The 20902-nt window shown below is 33.1% G+C and overlaps 1 protein-coding gene across 2 annotated transcripts in view; it reads right to left on the reverse strand.

Moving 5' to 3' along the window:
* Window positions 1-1369: 1369 nt before the first annotated feature.
* Window positions 1370-20902, reverse strand: part of LOC136032051 (carboxypeptidase M-like) — a 103662-nt gene continuing 84129 nt past the window's right edge. For both annotated transcript variants that reach the window (XM_065712155.1, XM_065712156.1), the window contains exons 6-12: window positions 19303-19490; window positions 17119-17298; window positions 12217-12335; window positions 10632-10724; window positions 9456-9539; window positions 7047-7142; window positions 1370-3092 (exon numbers count right to left, since the gene is read on the reverse strand). In XM_065712155.1, coding sequence (XP_065568227.1) covers window positions 2988-3092; window positions 7047-7142; window positions 9456-9539; window positions 10632-10724; window positions 12217-12335; window positions 17119-17298; window positions 19303-19490 — 865 coding nt within the window. In that variant the 3' untranslated portion in view covers window positions 1370-2987. The remainder of the gene's footprint in view (window positions 3093-7046; window positions 7143-9455; window positions 9540-10631; window positions 10725-12216; window positions 12336-17118; window positions 17299-19302; window positions 19491-20902) is intronic.

The following is a 20902-nucleotide window of genomic DNA, read 5'->3' on the forward strand; positions in this document are numbered from 1 at the left end:
TTTTTAGAGTTTCGGTTACTATTGAGCCGGGTCGCTCCTTACTACAGTTCGTTACCACGAGCCGTTTGATAGTCCAAATAATCAAGAGTCTGTATGATCAGTTCCGAGGCCAAGTAATAACCGCTGATGGGCTGTGAGAAGAGTTCACAACTTCGTCAGAAGTACTCCAGGGTTGCATCTTATCACCACATCTCTTCAATCTCTTTCTAAATGCCGCTCTGTCACTGATACGGCCGGAATATGGCACAGCAATAGGAGGGCTGCTAATAGTAATCTTGCTACGCTGATAATACTGATCAGTCAACTCTACACAAGAACCACAGGCACAAGCTGATAAGCTCCACAATACCACGTTCGGGATGGAGATCAATTCCAGCAAGACCAAAGTCTTGGTAACCACGAGACGGGAACTAGACAACTAGAATAGCTATCCAATAGCTAGGACAGCTTGGATATCCAATATCCAATAGAATAGCTAGACAAGCTAGAATAGGGAAATAGAGTGTATATATGTAAAGAGAGGAGAGAGAGAGAGAGAGAAAGAGAAAGAGAGAGAGAGAGAGAGAGAGAGAGAGAGAGAGAGAGAGAGAGAGAGAGATTTTCAACGTAGTTGAAAGGTCCGGAAATAATGTCTTTGAGGATGTCCCCCCCCCCCCCCCAACAGCCCTCAAGGTGTAGGCTGTAAGTTATTCACTGGGGCATATAAGATATTTATAGAAAGTGTTGTCGTAGAAACTTCAAAAAAGGCTTATTCATTTAGAAATTGAGAGGGATATTGCCCTTTTTAATAGTCAAAAGTAATCGGAGGGCGAATGCCCCCACGCCCATCATCTCTCCAAACACTTCCAATCAAAATTTTGATGTAGCCATTTTTTTCAACGTGCTGAAAGGTCTGGAAATTATGTATTTGAAGGTGACACTCCCCCACAGCTCTCAGGACAAGGGTTGTAAGTTATGCCCTTGGGGCATCTAAGGATTTTTATAGAAAGTGTTGTCGCAGAAACTTCAAAAAAGCTCATATGATTGGAAATTGAGGACTAGTGCCCATTTTATTAGTTGAAAATGATCGGAGGGCAAATTATCCCCCTCCCCTTAACACAGCCGAATTCCTTCAGTCATTTACTTCTAAGCCGATCCAAATCACATATATATATATATATATATATATATATATATATATATATATATATATATATATATATATATATATATTAGCAATTGAAACAAGTACAGGCGAATAGCTATGTTCAAATATTCCAATGCATATCCAATCCAATAAAGTATTAGATTACGGAATTATACCACCGCCTGAATATATGTGGATGCCGCCATATTTAGATATATTCTAAATTGTCAAAAATATAGACTATAAAATTAGCACACATTTATTGTAAATCAAATATGATAATATAAATAAGCAAAGTATATAAATAAACAGATGTAAATACTATCTAAAAATCTCAACAAATAAACTAGATTTTGCCCCCGTTCGACCAATTGAACTGCACAAATGTAGAAACAAAAAGTTCAAAAGGGTTAAAATGAGGAAACCAAAATAAAAATCTCAGACAACTAGATCATTTAACAAACTTCGGGAGTTTTCATTCTCTTTGAAAGCGAAAGCCCAATCGCCAAGAAAAAAATTAATCGTTTTCAAAAACCTTACTCAAAATATGTCATTTCAAAGTACAAATGAAACTTTTCTATAATTATTTTCCAGTACACAATGTATGACAGGTTTCACACCATATGTTTTGGAGAGAAATAGCAATGAACACCATGAGCGGCAAGCGAGGATTATTCCCAACTCAAGAGTTTGGACCAATCTTTGGCTCTCCACTCTAGATACACAGTTCAATCTACGTTTTTCTTTTACTATTTAGAAATGTGCCGATGCAGTCTGCTCCAAAAACCAAGGAATACTACTAAGAAAGGAAACACCAGTTCCCCTCAAAGAAAAACAAATAACCAGCGCCATCTGACACTACCCAGCAAAAGCATAAAACTCAATGTAAGAAACAAAGTAAAAAGATACATGAATAACAGGAATTTTTTTTAATAAAACCATTTTTTTAAACTCAAAAAGTTTTGACCGTCATATATATTCGAATATTTTGATTTTATTTACAAATTGAAGGGCAGCGTTGTCTAAAATTTATTAATCGTAAACGAAAGGATAAAAATTTTGATTATAATTATTTTACTTAGCTTTATTTAAAATTTTGCTTTACATCGGACAGAAGAAAAAATTCCTACTTTTTCTAGAAGAGCCTAATAGGTACGTTTGTGCAAATTTTTGCAATCAATCTACGTTTTAAAACTAGCCAAGCCTCGACAGTTTACAAAACAGGAAAAGAGTTTGAAAAAAAAAGAAGATTGACTAAGTTTTTTGAATTTCTGGTTGGCCAAAAAACCACTAAGATGATTAATTAAAATATAAATTTTAAGATGTTAAAGTTAAGCTTAATTCAAGCTAATTTTGAATTGTTTCTATTTTTGCTGAATAGCAGTCCAAAACCATTGACAGTAATCATTTTTAAATTTCCATTTCACCCATGTTAAAGTTTGAATGACTCACTTGTACATTTAATTGCTGATTTTTATTTGGTTTTAAATATTTTGTTTAATTCTACTTAAACCAGCTTCCGTTTAATTTCAAGACTACTGAAGAAATACTCACTTCTTTGGAGGGTTTAGTCAACTTCTGAGTAAGATTGCCAAGACATTGTCAATTAAACGGTAAGTTCGATTGACACGTTCCCTCTCCCTCCCTTGGCGCAACCTATATTGTGGTGGATAAAACTAAAAAACATATAAAAAATAAGATTTATGTTTTAAACTTTACACGACACCATACTTGTCAGGCATGACCCGCATCCATTTTGAGAAACTAAATAATCGTACTTGGTTAATAAGTAATCATACTTGATAAGTAATAATACTTGTCGCATCGATAACTAAAATAAAAATCACTATATACAGAGCATTTACCCGAAGAAGCTGAAGAATCGATTGAAAAACCCATTTCCACTTTGATGAGGTTCTTGGGGCTGAATTGAAGACAATTTTTGAACTGCTGAAGGAGAGCCCACCTAAAATGAAACTTTAATTTAAGAGCATTGTTAAGTTTAAAGAGTTAAGATTTTTTGTTTCAACGCAAACACCAAGTACTAGAGAACAGAGTCGGAACGGAGGCAGGAGAGTCAAAGGTGTACTTCAAATAAAATGGAGCAAAATCAGAAATAAAAATCGTAGTTGAAAAAGATATCCCCCAACGCTTTCGTTGAAATTTGACGTGGAGGGAATCAACAGAAGAAATTAGTTTCGGAAGCAAGCATTTTTTTTTGCCTGCAATTTAATTTACAGAATGGAGCTTCTACAATGTTCAACATTAAATACCTTACCAATTTGCATTGGAGATGGAAATTCAGAATTCTTCCACAAAATTTGAATTTATAGCATTTTAGAAGAAAATCAGTGAAAATGAAGACCTTGAAGTCTTATCAATAGAATAAAACCAAGAGGGATTCTTTGAGTTGGTCCTAATTCGTAATTTCTTAATACTAAACATCTAAAAGTAACCGTGAAATAAGAAGCTTTATTTTTTCTTCGACTTAACAACTTTACTTTTATTAAATACAAAAAAACGATGTCTAAGTGAAGGAACCACCTAAAGCTATTTTCAAACAGTTTTAAAATGGCAAAGAAAGTTTAACAGTTTTACTATGTGCAACTTCATTGGCTTCTTAATTTTGTCTGAAAAAAAAAAAAAAAAACAACCAAGAATTGAATTATACAACTATGGAGTTTAATCGAAAGCAGGATGAAAATTCATATTCGCTGTAAAGAACAAGAATCAATTTTGATAAATACAACAGCTATATTCTTGTGAAATTATAGTTCAGTATAGTTCTTACGTTACTCCATATCAAAACATGGTTAAGCTTATTGTGATCAAATGTAGAAAAATGAAAATTGACTTTTCATAATGCCTGAAATGCATAAATAAATGCCAATCTTCTGAAGGTTTCATCAATATATCTTGGGTTTTCCAAACAAAAAGTAGGGACAGGGGAGTGTTCTGATCCTTCATTTTCTTAATAATTGCTTAAAGTAACAAGGACATCAGAAAAAAAATTCACTCTCAGATTAATTTAGGTCTATTCATATCTGAAAACTACTATCTCTTTTTAACATTACATGCATAACATTTTCGTCGGTGTTTCCACGTTGAACCGTAATAATAAATCAGGAGAACTAATTATTTAAATTTGTGTTTTTTTTTACTAAAACACTTTTTGTCACATCAAAATTTCAAAATTAACAACCTGTTGATTCTAAGAGACAACAAGACCTTGAAAGGACAGCTACAGCTTCTTAAGTTGTTCCGTGCACATATTTTTAGCTGATTTATGGCTGATTTTTAATACACATTTTTTCTTTTCTTTTTTAGATCTGGTGCCCACTACTTTCGAAATCTGCATTATTATATATGAAGGTATTTTTTATTAAAAATTGAATCCCAAATTTTTCAGTTTTGAAAGATATACATAGTTGTGGAACATTTTCACTTAGTCACTTCAAACAATAAAACTTCATTTTCACTGTCCTTAATACTATAAGAATTCCTCTTCCCCCTGATTGAGAACAATGACATACTCATCTCTTCAATATATCCAAGAAATTTCACTTATTCTACAGTAGCTTAATGAACTATTAGGCGATCACTTTTAAAACTTTAAATAATATCACTGAGTAATGTATTTTATTCATTCACATCCATTTTGTATAGTAAGAGCCTATCAAGGATTTCATTTTGATAATTACTCTTATAAAAAGAAAACACTAATAACTACTTTTCCATAATTATTTGATTATTAAGTTGACTAAATCTATAATTTGAAAAAAAAATAAGTTACATAATGTCGTAGATAATTTGGTCAAAATCACTTTTAGTTTTACCACCCCTGAAATATATCACCAACACTAAATTTACTTCCAATTTTCAGAATTTCATTTTCCGGAAATAAATGTTTACATGCTCTCCTATTATTTAATTTTCAAGTAACTTTGTCTGGTTTCATTTTTATTGATCTATGATATTAATTGCCTTTTACCCACTAATAATGGTAAAACGTATAGAATATTTCCATAGATGTTCTTTAAAAGTACTAGTAGCTTGTTGCTTTTAGGGCTAAATTTAAAGTATTGCACTCATGGCTTTAAAGCAACCTGTAAATTTCACTATTTTTCCATTTTGTAACTAAATAACTTCATGAATGAATAGTATTTTGAAAACCTTGTAAAACCACAACTGAGGTGAGAAACACAATACAGTTGCAGAGTGGCTTGTTGCAATAAAAAATTAAGCCCTGACAGACGTGGGGGGGGGGCTCACTAGCTAGGCACTTGACTAGGCGGCTGCATCCTGTACGAGCTGAAGCGTAGGGTAACCCACTCTTATTGGCGGTAATATCTGTTTGTTTTAAGTTTGACTTGATTATCCCCTTTTGTTCATGTTCGTTTCGGGTTTCATTTATTCATTTACAGTAATACCTACTATTTTTAAGATTGAATCAATTATTCTTTTTCATTTCTATAAGTCTTAAATTTAATTTATTCATTCATAGTATTTTTTTCATTTTCAGTTTCGCTTTTTATATTGCTTTATTTCTTTACTTCCGATCGTTTCAGGTTTTAAAATCACCACGGCTGTAGCAAGACAAGTCTCTCAACAAACTTGAACAACACTAAATTTATAGTTGTCAAACTATTTTTCAAAGACATAACCTACATGACTAAAAAGATTCTGATTAAGTCAAAATCCGCTTCTTCTACCTCAGGTTCATATAGGAATGCTGAAGATGAATTGATAACAGGATTCACGAGAGACTCTGCTAAGGCAATTAACCGCAGCTGGAACCTCCGTCAGCCATAAAACAACGATGAGAATCTTAAGTCCTTCTTTTTGCTAAATTCTATTTGTTATATTATGTTGGCTAAATTCTATTGTGTTGAGAATTGCAGACATCCAGTATATTCTGGAAGCATTTCAGACCTAGCAAGAAACTGAAAAACGAGTGATGAAGATGCAATTTTTAGTTGAAACTACTCATCAAACAGTTCTTGGTAACGAACTGTAGTAAGAAGCGACCCGGCTCAATAGTAACCAAAACTCTAAAAAATTGAATTTTGACACTAATAGTAACATCAAAATCAGCATTAAAATGCGATTCTTTTGATGTAGCTATTGGTATCAAAATTTTTGATCAACGCCCCGCTCTTTACACTAAAGTTTTTTACTGTTTTAAAAAGAAGAGTTGGGAGAAAGAGTCAAACTTTATTGTAAAGAGCGGGGCGTTGATGAAGAAGCAGCCCCTTTCATATACGAAGTAACTTCTGTTCGTTTTAAGTTTTAATGTCGCTCCTTACTTTTAGTTAAGAAAAACTTGTTTTTTTATTTAATCTTTCTCTAGGACGAGTAATTAATCTCTTAAATGTGACACAAAATATTCCCAAAAAATGCTGTACAAAGTACATTTCATGCGTAAATTGGTTTTCCTGGAGGTAGTTAGTGACGTTCTCTTCACTCACCAGCCGGTATGAATACAAAATAAGCAAGCAATTTAATAAAAAAGTAAAGTGATATCTGTAATATTAAGTCGGCCACGAAGACGTTACAACATCTAGCACGTTATAGGTAAATGCTAAATAGCTTTTTCTTCTATTATGTGGAAGTTAGCATGTTTCTAAGCAATAAGTATACTCCATATCAATAAAATTTAGTGCCATTTCTAATAAAAGAAAAAAGCCTACACTGACTATTTAAAAAATTCGCTATGTTTTTTTTACTACAATACATTTACGAAACTTTTTTTTTTTAATCAAAACTTTTTAGATGTCCTGTTATTAATGTAAATTAAACTACTTTTCACAAAATTCAACGTTATTTCGTCGATTTCTTGCTTAAAGTTAAAACGAAGTAAAAACGAATAAATCGAAAAAATCAAGCCTGGTAAAATAAAGAATCAATGAATGCAACTTACCGAACGGTCGCGTCTTAGAGTGACGTTTAAAACGGCTGGAATACCCTCTTGAATTGCAAAAGGTATTTCTCTTGGCTCAAATCCTTCTTTATAAACCTGAAAAAAAATGAAAGCATGAAAGATTGACACAAAAAGAAAAAAATTGCTAGGTCTTTTTTGGTGTTATGGGTTTGCGGTCCCATATAAGATCTTTTTCCTATCACTATTTCCACCATAGATATCTTATCTGCGTGGCCTCACAGCGGCATCGAGCGGTTTTTTCATAAGCTCACCTAACTAGAGCCATGACTATAAACAGTATAACAGGATAACCTTAAAAAGTGGAGTAAATTATAGATTAGTTAGCGACATAGCAATACACGGGAATTTTGATGACTGGAGGTCCCGGGAACTTCTTGTTCTCTTGTCATAAGCTGGTTTAAGCGCTGTGCAGATTTAAGGAATTACTGATCCCTAGCATGCACTGATGGGACTTTTCTTGAGGTCCCAGCACCCTAAATAATACAAAAATCACTACACAGAATGTGATGATGAGGAAAGAAAATTCCGTATTGCCTTTTAACTTATGAAATTTGATGTTTTGATAGGGAACATAAATTATGCTATACATATTCAATTTATTAAGGTAAAAAGAAGGGAAAATTTAGACAGGGAGTCAAGAATAGAATTATAGTTGGAGACTAAATCAAGAGAAACATCAGAAGATCAGTCATAGTGACATACCTCTGTCGAACCGACTGACAAAGACAGTAGTGATTCGCATAAATTTTGCTTACAGTTATAGGAACAAATCGACAGAACCCCTCGTTTAAGTCTTTAAGATTTGTAAAAATTGGCATTAAGGGTAATAATATGAAGGTAAAGATGGGGTAATAATAAAGGTAATAATAAGGTTATATAAAAGGTAATTATAAACAAACACTATGACTAAAGGCGTTATTGCTTTGAAAAATAAGAGGATAAAAAAATTGTGACAGTTACTGAGCTGGACATTGCTGTATTGACATTTGGATAGACGAAGTTAAACATTTCTGATATGGACATGTTTCGAGGCTAAAAAATATAAAATTAGGCAATAATAAATCAATTTATTCGGGTAGTAAGGATGGGGAATTTAGACTTTGATTCAATAATTTCCGAGACCACTCTGGCTAAGAATGACAAAATGAAATTTTTCGCTGTAAAAACACAAATAAAAGACCACAGGACAAAGTAAAACAGTTGAAACCTTAAAAACTATTCTAATAAAAAGTTAATAAAATCAATTCGCTTTTTATCTTTTCTATACATGATTTATATTCTGTTTAAGTTACTTTATAAAGTAAGGGTCAAGTTACGTCTAGTAATATTAAAACTACTGGACAACATTGTTGGGTCAGCTTTGTGATTTTTATAGGCTTAGATCAAGGTTGTGTCCGCAGATCTTACTCTTTTAAAATTACGACTGAGTGAAGAATTTTTTGGCACATTTTTGATCAATGATAATGTTTTCCCTTGGAAAGTCACATAACTTTGCTAGAGCTGGATTCAATTAAAGAATTTTTTCTACTCCCCAATTTGAAAACATTTACATTCACATGCGAAATAAGTCGAAAAAACATAATATATATATATATATATATATATATATATATATATATATATATATATATATATATATATATATTTGAAGCATATAATTTATGCTTCAAATATATATATATATATACTGAATATATATATATACTGATCTCGATCAATCATTTTTCAGAATATAGAGTAATGTTGGGAGATCCGTGGCTTGAGTATGTGGAATTCCAAACAAAAACTAAAACCATTCCAAGCAATTAGGTATCAATAAAATTTTCAAACAATAAAACTTCAATACATTTCTAGTTAATTTTGTCCATTCGGAGTGGCTGATATTATGTTTGTGTAACTGTTTTGTTTACAAACAAATTCAAATAGTGAATGTGGGAAATATCAATCCAAATTTGGATAGTGGTTTGTGTTTATTCGCGCTTACCTCTCGAACTGAATCAAATTATCTAATGGTCGGGTTCTCCTTTGGAGAGTAATATCTCCAAGAAGATATGTCCCCGGTTTTCCTCAATTTACGTTACTGAATTTAGTTTTACTAAAATACCGGATTAAACCATTAACTATGAAATCAGAAAGCAGGCACGTAAGGCAGGAGTTAGTATATATTTGAAAATACTGTCATATGATTATCAGTTTATTTATTATATAGGGTATCCAAATTAGCGAGCTATTTTCTCAACTTTAGATCGCAAGGGCATCAACACTACGATGAACGACCAATTTTATTTTAACCATATATTTTTTTTTATTTTCACATATATAATTTTTTTTTCTAGTGTCTTGACATTAGAAGCTATTCCCAAATATAAAAAAGAATGTAACACTTACTTCGAGAAGATAGTTTCCAGGGAGCAGCACCCTCCAATATTCACCAAGAGGCGTTGTCTGCATTCCTACGTCTCGACCTGATACCTGTAAAGATTAAAATACGTTAAAGCTATAGACTCTTCAAGGATTATTTTCGGCATTTTCATACGAATTAGTCTTCACGGAATAAATGTAAAAATTCTGTAAAGCAAATTTTAAGAAATGAATTACTTTTAATAAATTAAATATTACTAAAAAATACAAAAGCAAATTACAAGCACAATTACAAGTCAGCAATTTCATAATTTTAAATTTATGTATCATATAAATTTTAGATTTTTGAAGATGTTTGAATCTCTCGAGATTCGAAAGTTTCATAAATATTGATTCTTGAAAATATAATAAAACATATGGTTAATTTGTTCAATGGTTAGACAAAAAGAAATTATAGAATCTTTCCCCTCCTTCCTCGCACAAGGGATACTACAATGGCTTCCCTGAAAGTAGTGTTGTTACGTTATCATTACTTCAAAGAAATGAAGTATGTTCAATTGACAAATTCCATTTCCAAAACCGATACAACAGATGTTTCATCAAACTGTTAAGTTTTAAAACTGAAACTGATTTAAAGGAATCGGGATATACTCTATATATCACAGATGCATTTTAACATTTACTTTAGAAGATGTATCAAGAAAATAATTCAAGACAAAGAGTGGAGAAAAATGTAGGGGCTGGACTTTAAAACGAAGAGATAACGAAAACGTCATAATTTAAGAACCGAAAATCAAATGCGCAAAGTACGCTGATCTCTTGCTTGTGAAGGATCAATAAAACACGAAAAAGACAAAATAGAGTGGTTACAAAACCAATGAATATAGCTAACACAAAGGGATTTATAGGGATTTTTCTGTAGTGCTTGAACGATAGCATAGATACAAAATTACCGGATTAGTGGCCTTTTTTATGCAACACAGTATTGTCCCTCTCTATAGCACTTTTTATAACCTTTCTATAACAGCTTAAGTACATTTTGTGTAAGAAAATGTAGTAGCTATGATGGTAATACTACTAATAATTTTGAAACAATGAAACAGAAGTAAGATAGTGCTGAAAAGCTAATGTGCTTTCACATTGCAAAAACTCTCAGAAGAAAATAAATAGAAATAATGTATTTAAAAATATATATATACTCACTTTTACAGAAGTCTTCGGAATGGGTTGTCCATTTTCATCACTTATAATACCACGTATGCCTCGATGAGCCTCTCCAAGGTATTGCAACAACGCCTAAAAAAATTTTAAGAAAAGATTAACATAGTTAGAAAGTGAAATAGAGCGTCGCATAAAGGTAAATAAAGGAAGATACCCCTGCCCTATCAATGCATTCGGGATTTATTTAAGCGTGCTTACAAATGAAAAATGACCTGAGAAAACCCAAATTTGTTCTTGAAGCCTTCAAGTTGCTTATGAGAATGTCCTCTAGCGTTGCTATAGCAGATCTTGAACAAATTTTAAAGTGAATTTGTGCAGGAATGGCAGATCGATACAGGAAAACTAGCCTACAGCCTGACCCCGACATGACCACCATAACGTGTCGGGAGTTAACTTCATCTGAGAAGTGATCATCCGTCAGTTCAGCCGTTGAGCATGAGAAATTCATTGAATTGCGAGGTAATCCAAGCCGTCCAGCTGGAGCCCAACTAGATGATGGAATCTAAATTCCATTACCAACTCATGAGTTCATGACTTCTGCATGATTTTTAATGCACACACTTTGAAACTTTATAAATATATAAACTAATTTTTAAACTGTAGCATTTTGACAGTAGGCTATGGGCTAAAGATTCTAACTTGTAAACGTGTTATACATAGTGATTATTGGATTTCAGAAAGGCTAATGATACAAAAATTATGACCTTAAGTATTATAAAACTTACACTTATGATGTAGGTATTATGCTGAGTGAAAACGCTAACACGTCATGTTTAAGAACGAAGGCGATAAGCAACAGCTATATGTTAACTGGAATTTCAAAAAATTAATTTATGGTTAGATTAGTGCTAGTTCGGACTAACCTAAGCCAGTCGCTGGAACAAGAAAAGCTCTGACAATTATTACATAGGGTAAGAAGCGGTGCAGATAGTTCCTAATGAGACAGGGGGTTTGTTCTAGGTAATTCTAGCCATCAGGTAAGAACAAAGACGGAGTAGATCCGTCTTTAGAGCCTTTTGAACATTAAATGAATAGATGAACAGTTAAAGTGACTTAAATTGGACAAATTTAAAAACTTAGTGATTATTTAATCATAACGATAATTTAGTAATTAACCAACATAGGCTTAACCAAGTGATCAGGAAGCCTATAGCTAATATAATATTAAGACTAGCTTCATCTATCGTAATACAACAACAGGCTCAGCTAGTAATGAGTAGGACCTAGAAATAATCGGAGGATTCAATCCACAAAATTTAGGGGGGCGATCACAAAATATATTTTTCAAAATCTAGGGAAGAGGCATTTTTCTACAGTTTTCCGATGAAAGTAAAAAAAGGTACTTTCCAATGAAATTACGAAAAAAAGAGATTTAGATATAAGAGGCCCATTAACAAGCAAAAACTTCTAAACATAAAAAGATAGTTTAGAACCTAAAAGCGTCTAAAACATTTTATGAAAGAATAAAAAAAAACCTTAGGAAATGTTAAAATCTTGAATGGGGAGGGGCGTGAGCCCTCCTCCTTCCTGAATATATAGTTGGATATTGGTGTAATATAAATGCTACCTTTTTATTATCTTCCCAAAAAGATTCCAGCTGACTGGCAGGTGGATATTTGCAGCAGGAAAGCTCGAACGTTACTTCTAAAACACCATGCCAAATGTAGTTGAAATCTTGCATCCCACCTAAAATAAGGATAGATTTCACTGCTTCTTATGACCAAAACATAAATCGTATATTAGTGAACTATAACTACAACTGAACAGTCTCTGTGAACTGAAAACTATTAATTACTAGTTCAAGTGAGAATACGAATACAAATAGTAGCACCAAAGAAACACGCTGTCGTCACATGCACAAGTTACACACATTATTGCAACAGAATTCAATCATGTTGCTCCATGTGCAATTATTGAACAGTGTTGGATGGTTTGCAATGGCTCCCATAAAATAAAACAGACCTGCGAAATTAAAAACTTGAAAAATGCTAAATACATTTTTTCTGAGTTCTATACTATTTAGCATGCTGACCTCGAAAACGCCCTCAGTTTCCCAGCATCACGTCCGATATATTTGATATTTTTGGTAAAATTTAGTAATGGAATGATGCCGGAATTTTTGTCTATTCCACTTCTAATCCCTATTCTTCCTTGATGTCTCGATTCTAATACAATCCCCAATTCCAGCACTGCTTATTTTCTTCTTTTTTTATGGTATCAATAAAATTTATAAAGCTTTAAGGAATATCATCTAATCAAGTACATTTTAGGAATTTTTGTAATGTGACAGTTTACTATTGATAATTTGCTTTATTCGAATTTCAGGCTTAAAAACTATTAAACGAAGAAAAAACAACTAAACAGAACTGAAACATAAAAATGATAAATTCAAAATATGATCAGGCGATCAGAAAATTAGACTTTATTTTGGCGGTGGCGTAGCTAGGAAACACAAACAAATGACCCTAACCTAACTAAAGTGCTTATTTTTGGTATTTAATAATTTTCAGTAAATTTACTTGCTTTATGTGCTTTCTGGATATGTCAATGCTTAACATTTGTTTTTGTAATCAATGTCTATAATTGATTCACAGTAAAAATTAATTGTATTTCAAGAATAAGTTAAAATACAGAAGGGGCGGGGCACCCAATTTCTCTCACAGGGAGAAAACAATTTGAAGAACAGTTCATAAAACTATGCTTTCTAGTCTTAAGAGATCTTCGGAAGCATTTCTTGCACCAGTCAATGCTGATTCCCACCTACCTCCCGTTACGTAGATATGACCCTGTGGATGCAACCTTTAATAATCCGCTAATATATCTGCGAAAGTTGTATAAATACTGAGAGTTGGAAAGTCCCTCTCTTCTTGTGTATTCAGAGTGTGCATTAACACTTTGACCTTTCGACAAATTGTAGACCTTTTTTGTCTAAGAAAACTATGTGATCCACTAAAAGAAAATCAACCGGTTCGTTTGATTCGATGAATTGAAAATTTGTATCCCAATAAGCAATGGGCTATAAAAATAAAACACATTTTTACAAGCACGGGGCTAAAAAGAGCGGCTTCTTTCTTCAATTTATTTTTAATACTTTCATGCTTCCTTGAGCAAAGTCCTAATAAATTTAAATCCAGTGAGTTACTTAGTAGATCAGAATTATTAAAGAACCTATTAGTCATTTTAAAACACATTTTAGACCCTTCAACCTCGGATGGCTTAGGTTGCGGCCAAAAACGTAAGCTAGACTTTTTTGCATGTGTGAGAGGAAAAGTACGAAAAATAAAATAAAAAAGTAAAAATACGATATATAAGAAACATTGGAGAATCGTAAACACTTTTTGTTTCAATATTTTTATCAAACAGTTCGTGGTAACGAACTGTAGTAAAGAGCGATCCGGCTCAATAGTAAACGAAACTTCAAAAATGGGATTTTGATACTAATAGATACATCAAAAGAATCGCATTTTTATGCTGATTTAAAATATATAAGTCTCATCAAATTTAGTATTACTTATCAAAAGTTACGAGCCTGAGACAATTTGCCTTATTTTGGAAAATAGGAGAAAACACCCCCTAAAAGTCATAGAATCTTCACACCATCGCATTCAGCGTATCAGAGAACCCTATAGCAAAAAATTTCAAGCTCCTATCTACAAAAATGTGGAATTTCGTTTTTTTTGCCAGAAGACAGATCAGAGAACCATACTATAAAATTTTCAAGCTCCTATCTACAAAAATGTGGAATTTCGTATTGGCCAAAAATATTGCTCCTATCTACAAAAATATGAAATTTCGTATTGGCCAAAAATATTCGAGGGCACCTAAACCCCCTTCCACGCTCATTCCTTCCCAAAGTCAACGGGTCAAAATTCTGAGATAGTGATTTTGTTCAGCATAGTCGAAAAACCTAATAACTATGTCTTTGGGGACAACTTACTCCCTCACAGTCCACAAGGGAGGGGCTACAAGCTACAAACTTTGACCAGTGTTTACATACAGTAATGGTTATTAGGAAGTGTAAAGACGTTTTCAGGAGAGTTTTATTCTTGGATATGCAGGGGGTTGAGGGGGGGGGGTACATGGGAAGATCTTTCCATGGATGAATTTGTCATGGGAGGAGAGAATTTCTCTCTCGCAGGATTTTCTAATATTACATAAAACAAAAAAAAACAATGAAAAGATAAATAGAAAAAGTTTTTTCAACTGAAAGTAAGGAGCAGCATTAAAACAAAACGAACAGAAATTGTTAAGCCTATGAGGGGTTCATCTCCTCCTATATACCTGCTCTTTACGCTAAAGTATTTTTAGTAGTTTCAACTATTTTTTCTACGGCGATTCAGGGGTCTTTGTGATTCAGGGGTCATTCTTAAAGAACTGGGACAAAATTTAAGTTTTAGTGTAAAGAGCAAGGTATTAAAGAGGGGCAAACCCCTCATATACGTAATGAAAATATACGAATATAGAAGTTCGTTACGAAAGTTAATTCGGAAGTTACGTATATTTTTTATGAATAAAAACATTTGTAAGAAATTAAAAGTTCTAGTTGCCTTTTCAAGTAACCAAAAGATTGAAGGGCAACTAAGCCTCCTCCACCAATCCTTTTTTCTCAAAATCGTCCGATCAAAACTAAGAAAAAGCCATTTAGCCTCTCCCCCCAAAAAAATATGTATATTTCGTTCTAAGTATTCATTTGCGGAGAGCCAAAATCAAAACATGCATTAATTCAAAAACGTTCAAAAATTAAATAAAGAAACACGTTTTTTTAACTGAAAGTAAGGAGCGACATTAAAACTTAAAACGAACAGAAATTACTCCGTATATGAAAGGAGCTGTTCCCTCCTCAACGCCCCGCTCTTTACGCTAAAGTTTCCACTGTTTTAAAAGGTAGACTTGAGAGAAAGAGTCAATACGTCTGATATTTTTTTTTTCTATATTTTAGGTTCCAGGAGAATTCTTTTTTCAAATTATGGGTTTGGTAATGGGAACAGTTTTATCTCCTTACTTTACAAGTTTCTATATAAATTTCAGCAAAAATTCCACTTTAGATAGTTTTCCAGTGGAACATTCTTTCTGGACCGGTTTTGGTAATGATTTTCTGTCCGTTTAGGATCACGGTCATTATTCTCAGAATGATTTTTTCGGTACATTTGAATGCTTTTGACAAAAGTTTTTAATATACGTTGAAGGTTGAAGATTCAAGAAAGCTTCTTTCTTGGTTGTCCTTATTCTGAGAAAAATGTTCCCAATCTTGAATTTTGTACCTATAGGAATTCCACCCATAATGATCGTGTTTTATTTCTCTTCACACAACCCATATCTGTGAAAAGAGGCGGGGTAATCTCTTGGTCGAGTTATGAAAGTTTGCTCCGATAGTAAAATAATTTATAAACTAAACTACATAAAAGACATTTTAGTCTGTAATGGTTGACCCATTGAACTCATAAAGCAAATAATTGAAGAAGATTAAAAACGGCAGGAAAGAAAATAATGAATCCTTACCAATTGTTTGATTAATATTGCTAAGTAAAATTAAAAATTTACAATATTAACATACATAAAGGGTTAAGGGACAAACTCAGAAAAATTTGCCAATCTTTCTACTAAAGAGTTGCTAATAGGAGAAGCGAGGGGCTCCGGTGAGACCGAGAGTTTACTTTATGCTTCCAATAACAGAGATTGAGTATTACACTGATTAACGTGATCCTGTTAGCTTAAAGCTATTGTGGTGAAAAAACATGCTCTATCCTTCTATACGGTTTTTATTCTTACCTCAGTTGATTTCGAAAAACATGAGCAATGGAACGTTTCGAAATGCAAGTTTCAAAAACAGAAACTTTTCATTGTTCGAGATTTTCCTATTTCCTATTTTCCTATAAAGTCATTTTCCCCTCGCGTGAAGAAAATGCCCTATACTTCCGAATTCGAAGTGGTACATTGACCCTGAGAAAAGAAGAATATGACTGGAAAAAAAGAAGGGGACCATTTATATATTTTGTTCTTTAGTCACTGAGACTTCACAGCACCTCATCTTTGGTAGTAATAGTATTGCAAAGTCAGAAAATAAATAAGAAATATTGTTCCAAGACTTACAATAAAGCCCAATACAAGTGAGCTACCAAACATCAAGCACCCAGGAAACGATGAAAGAATACTATTTCGGCAGATTATTCATTCTTTAAGCTAGAATGATATAGTTTAGCATGGTTGACGTGACCCTGAAACCTGCTTTAATTTGACTAATTGCAAGTATATTTGGAAAGAGGAATAAGATTATTTGAAGCAAATAAACCAGCAGAAATTTTTTTCATAGAAGCCGAAAGGAGACTGTTTTTAGACTCCAAGTGCTATTTTCCGAAGAAGAAGAAGAAGAAGATAATAGACAATGAGCCGCCTGCATCAGGGTCTGAACTATTAGTCTTCAAGAAAAAATCCTGCAAGCCTAGAAAAGTAAACAATATCGGTGGCTTACCAGTAAGATAATACCATTCTGCTCCATTGGTTGTTCCATTGGTGAAACCTTTCCTATCACCTCGACAAGCTTTACCCAAGTGCATAGTACGATGATTAAAACTGAAGGTCGTGGCTAGATGTTCAAATATGTCATTGTCAGACGTCAGAGATGACGAATACGAACTGAAGGCTTCAAGGGCTGAAAAATCATCAATTTGGTTTGTTTAAACTCATAAATTTAGCTAATTGGTTTGTTTAAATTCATTTCAAACTTAAGATACAATTTTAAATTCTTACTTAAAAACCCATCACTAATAGTCTTATCTTGTTCTGGATAAGTGAACTTGAAACATTTTAGTGGAAAAAAAAAGAATGTTCTCCAAGTAACTAAGCCAAAATTTTAGAAGTTATATGCTAACAATATGATGGAACTATAAAATATTTGGTTCGTTATTAACTCTACTATTAATTGCTATTCCTGAGAAAAGTCTAGACAATCACACTTGAGACCAAGAGCAAAAATACTATCCTTCTCGTTGTACAGAGGACTTCAAAATTGAAAATTATGGGTAAGTGCAGAATCTTCCTGAGAAGTCACTTATTTTAATAATATAAGAAGAAGTTGTTACGCTTGAACATAAATTAATTATTTTAATTGTTCTAGGATTTCAGATAAAAAGCACAAAATCAAGAAGGCAGATGGTTATATTTGTCAGTATGAATGATTTTGAAGGAAAATTCAGATGGTTAAAGAGAAAAAGAGGGGGCACCGTCTTTTTTGCAGGTTCGAGTTTTATTAAACCAATTTAAGCCTTTATTGCAAGATTAATATCTATTTCTAACACAAACCTCAAGAAATTTAAGATTTTGCTTTCACAGAAATCACCATAAATAAAATCTTATATTAAAGGAAAGCTAATGCCTTCTCACTCTAGTGACAGTCCTATTTAATGGATGGGACATTACTGGGCCGCTTTGGGAATGATCTTAGAAATAATCCACAATACTTGGTTGACAATTATTTTATTAATAAACTATTTTATCTTTATTACGCCTAATATGTTCAAGGATTAAGTTTTTCATTTTTTTTTCCGATGGTAGTTCAACCTGTAACGAAAATATAAAGTTTCAGCGTGGTTTTTATGTCTTGGAAAGCCCCAATCCAGAAATTCTTCTTTTCTTTTCCACATGACGGAAGGCAGCAGAGTTTTCACCAATAAATTAATGTTTTTATTTTTCTTCATAGCTCCGTCTTTTTTATATTGTTTTAAAAGGATTCTCAGATAAGTGCTAATAATACGCTAGTATCTTCGTAAAAGGAAGCAAGATTAAGTTTTTCATTTTTTTTTCCGATGGTAGTTCAACCTGTAACGAAAATATAAAGTTTCAGCGTGGTTTTTATGTCTTGGAAAGCCCCAATCCAGAAATTCTTCTTTTCTTTTCCACATGACGGAAGGCAGCAGAGTTTTCACCAATAAATTAATGTTTTTATTTTTCTTCATAGCTCCGTCTTTTTTATATTGTTTTAAAAGGATTCTCAGTTAAGTGCTAATAATACGCTAGTATCTTCGTAAAAGGAAGCAAGATTTTTTTCCAATCTGGAAATTTATGGTTAAAAGGAACGTATCAAATTTATAGTTCAACGGAAGAAGCCTTAGATCAAAGTGAGACAACATTACACCGTATCAAAGTCCGCATTACGTCAGTTGGAAACGGCCAGTGCTTGGCAGCATCGCTTCAGTGTAAATGTACACATGTCATGTAAGGATGCAAGTATACGATTAGATTTCCCAGGAAAAGGTAAGTTGCCAACCTAGCTCGGCTGTCCAAAATCAAAATTCGTCCCATCTCAAAAAGAACTTTGGTTTAGTTAAATTACATGTGGTTATAAGATCTGCTCTATCGTTTCGTATCGGTTTGTCAATCACAATATATATCCTTCTTTTTTAAACCTTGTTAGAAATATAACATCTGCCATAATTGTCGGTGCAACCCAGTAGCTCGAAACTGCAATGACTTCGAGAATTATTTCTAATAGGAAATGGGTTTCAATTTTGATTTCGATTTAGAGCTTTTCGGTAATTTTTTTCATGGCTAAACTGAAAACAGACAATAAAAGGGATATATAAGAAAAAAAGAGAGAAAAATTAGTCCTGACAATATGAATGCAATACAACCACATATTTATAGACAAAAATAGTACCTTGCGCAGGTTTGTTATCAAAGGGATAGGAAGCAACCAAAGCTCCTCCATGTAAGCCACCAGAGACGACAAAATGTGTCTGCTTTAGCCAATTCTGAATTGCTTCTGCTTCGGGCTGAATTTGACGAGTGTTTTGACGGAAGTAGTCTGGAAAGTTTCTATTGAGATCATATCCACGAATGTTGTATCTTTAAGAAGAATATGAGTTTAATGCTACCAAAACTATTAAGCATAATGTCTAAAACCACAACTTCAGGATATAACCAGATCGCACGATCACAATCTAAACAGCAAAAACTACAGCTTTAAACAGTAAAAAAATAATTTTAATAAACATTTTACTTCAATACATTTTATCTTAAATAAGGGTGCTGTTGCAACCCCTTAAACCAATCGAAAGGCCATTTGTTCTCTACTGAAAAAATTAAATAGCTTAAAGCGTAACTTCAATATAGCCAATTGATTGTATATACACTGAAGGGAATGGATTTAAAAGGAAGAGACCACTGATGAAAATATGTCTCATACTAGATAAATAAAATTAAACGGATTGGTACAAATATATTGACATAAAAAAAAATCTTGGAAGCTTGAGCTGTATTAAGTTTCTAAGGTAGTAATAAAAGATAAGAATTGCTTTAAAAAGCGAGGTTAGCTCAATTACCAAATTGGAGGCCAAATTAAATTGAATATCCTAACGGATAATAGTTACGTCTAAAAGAAATGCACATCGAAAAGCCCTCCCATTCTTGAAACCTTGTCGAAAAAGCAGTTTATCTCATTGGTCTTGCGTTAGAAATAGAGGAATTAGAATAAAAGTTAAACTTTTGGCGATAATAGGCAATGAGGGGGGATATATGTTTAAATTAACCACCCAGATGCCATTAACATACTATTGAAATAGCACGACAATAATGATAATGCTTCAGGTTTACACATATTTTTGTCGATACAAGTTATTTATTTCGAATTCAATTCATAATTCGGTGTTATAGATTTTGATAGTGCAGACTGATATGACCCGGTGAAGACCCGTCCACAAATTAGTCGATCTTGCCGAAAGATAAAACCAGTTTAGGATTCAGAAATCCTTACTCAAGATGACCCCAAGCCAAACAGTGGACTCACATGACGCTGACGAATTCAGACTCAGTGAAAAAGACGAATTCAGACTAGTGAAAAAAATGCCAGCTCCCGGAAAACAAACAAATGGCCTGGTACATAAATATTAACGGAAAGTATGGGCCTGTTGAACCTTGTTAAAAGCAGAACCATTGATGCCACCCTGGCTTCTTTTACGCAAACCTGATTGATTGCAAGGTAAAAGTTGTTTTGGATTTGAGGCCAAAAAATTGTCAATCTGGCAGCAGAGGCAGGAACCTTGCAAGGAATTTCAATCTGTATGATAAGAGGTACAAATTATAACCGTGTTACTCCAACACCAGGCCACCCCCTCCCCATTTTCCTCTTCCGTCAGATTTTTAAAATGAAAGATAATCAAACTAAATGGGGTTTTAAACCAGAATATTGTCAGGTCTATCATTTTTTTTTAGTAGTAGTATTAATTTATTATCCAAAAGAAATAACAGAGACAAAATCA

The sequence above is a fragment of the Artemia franciscana genome, chromosome 10 (assembly GCF_032884065.1).
Source record: "Artemia franciscana chromosome 10, ASM3288406v1, whole genome shotgun sequence".
Lineage (NCBI taxonomy): Eukaryota > Metazoa > Arthropoda > Branchiopoda > Anostraca > Artemiidae > Artemia > Artemia franciscana.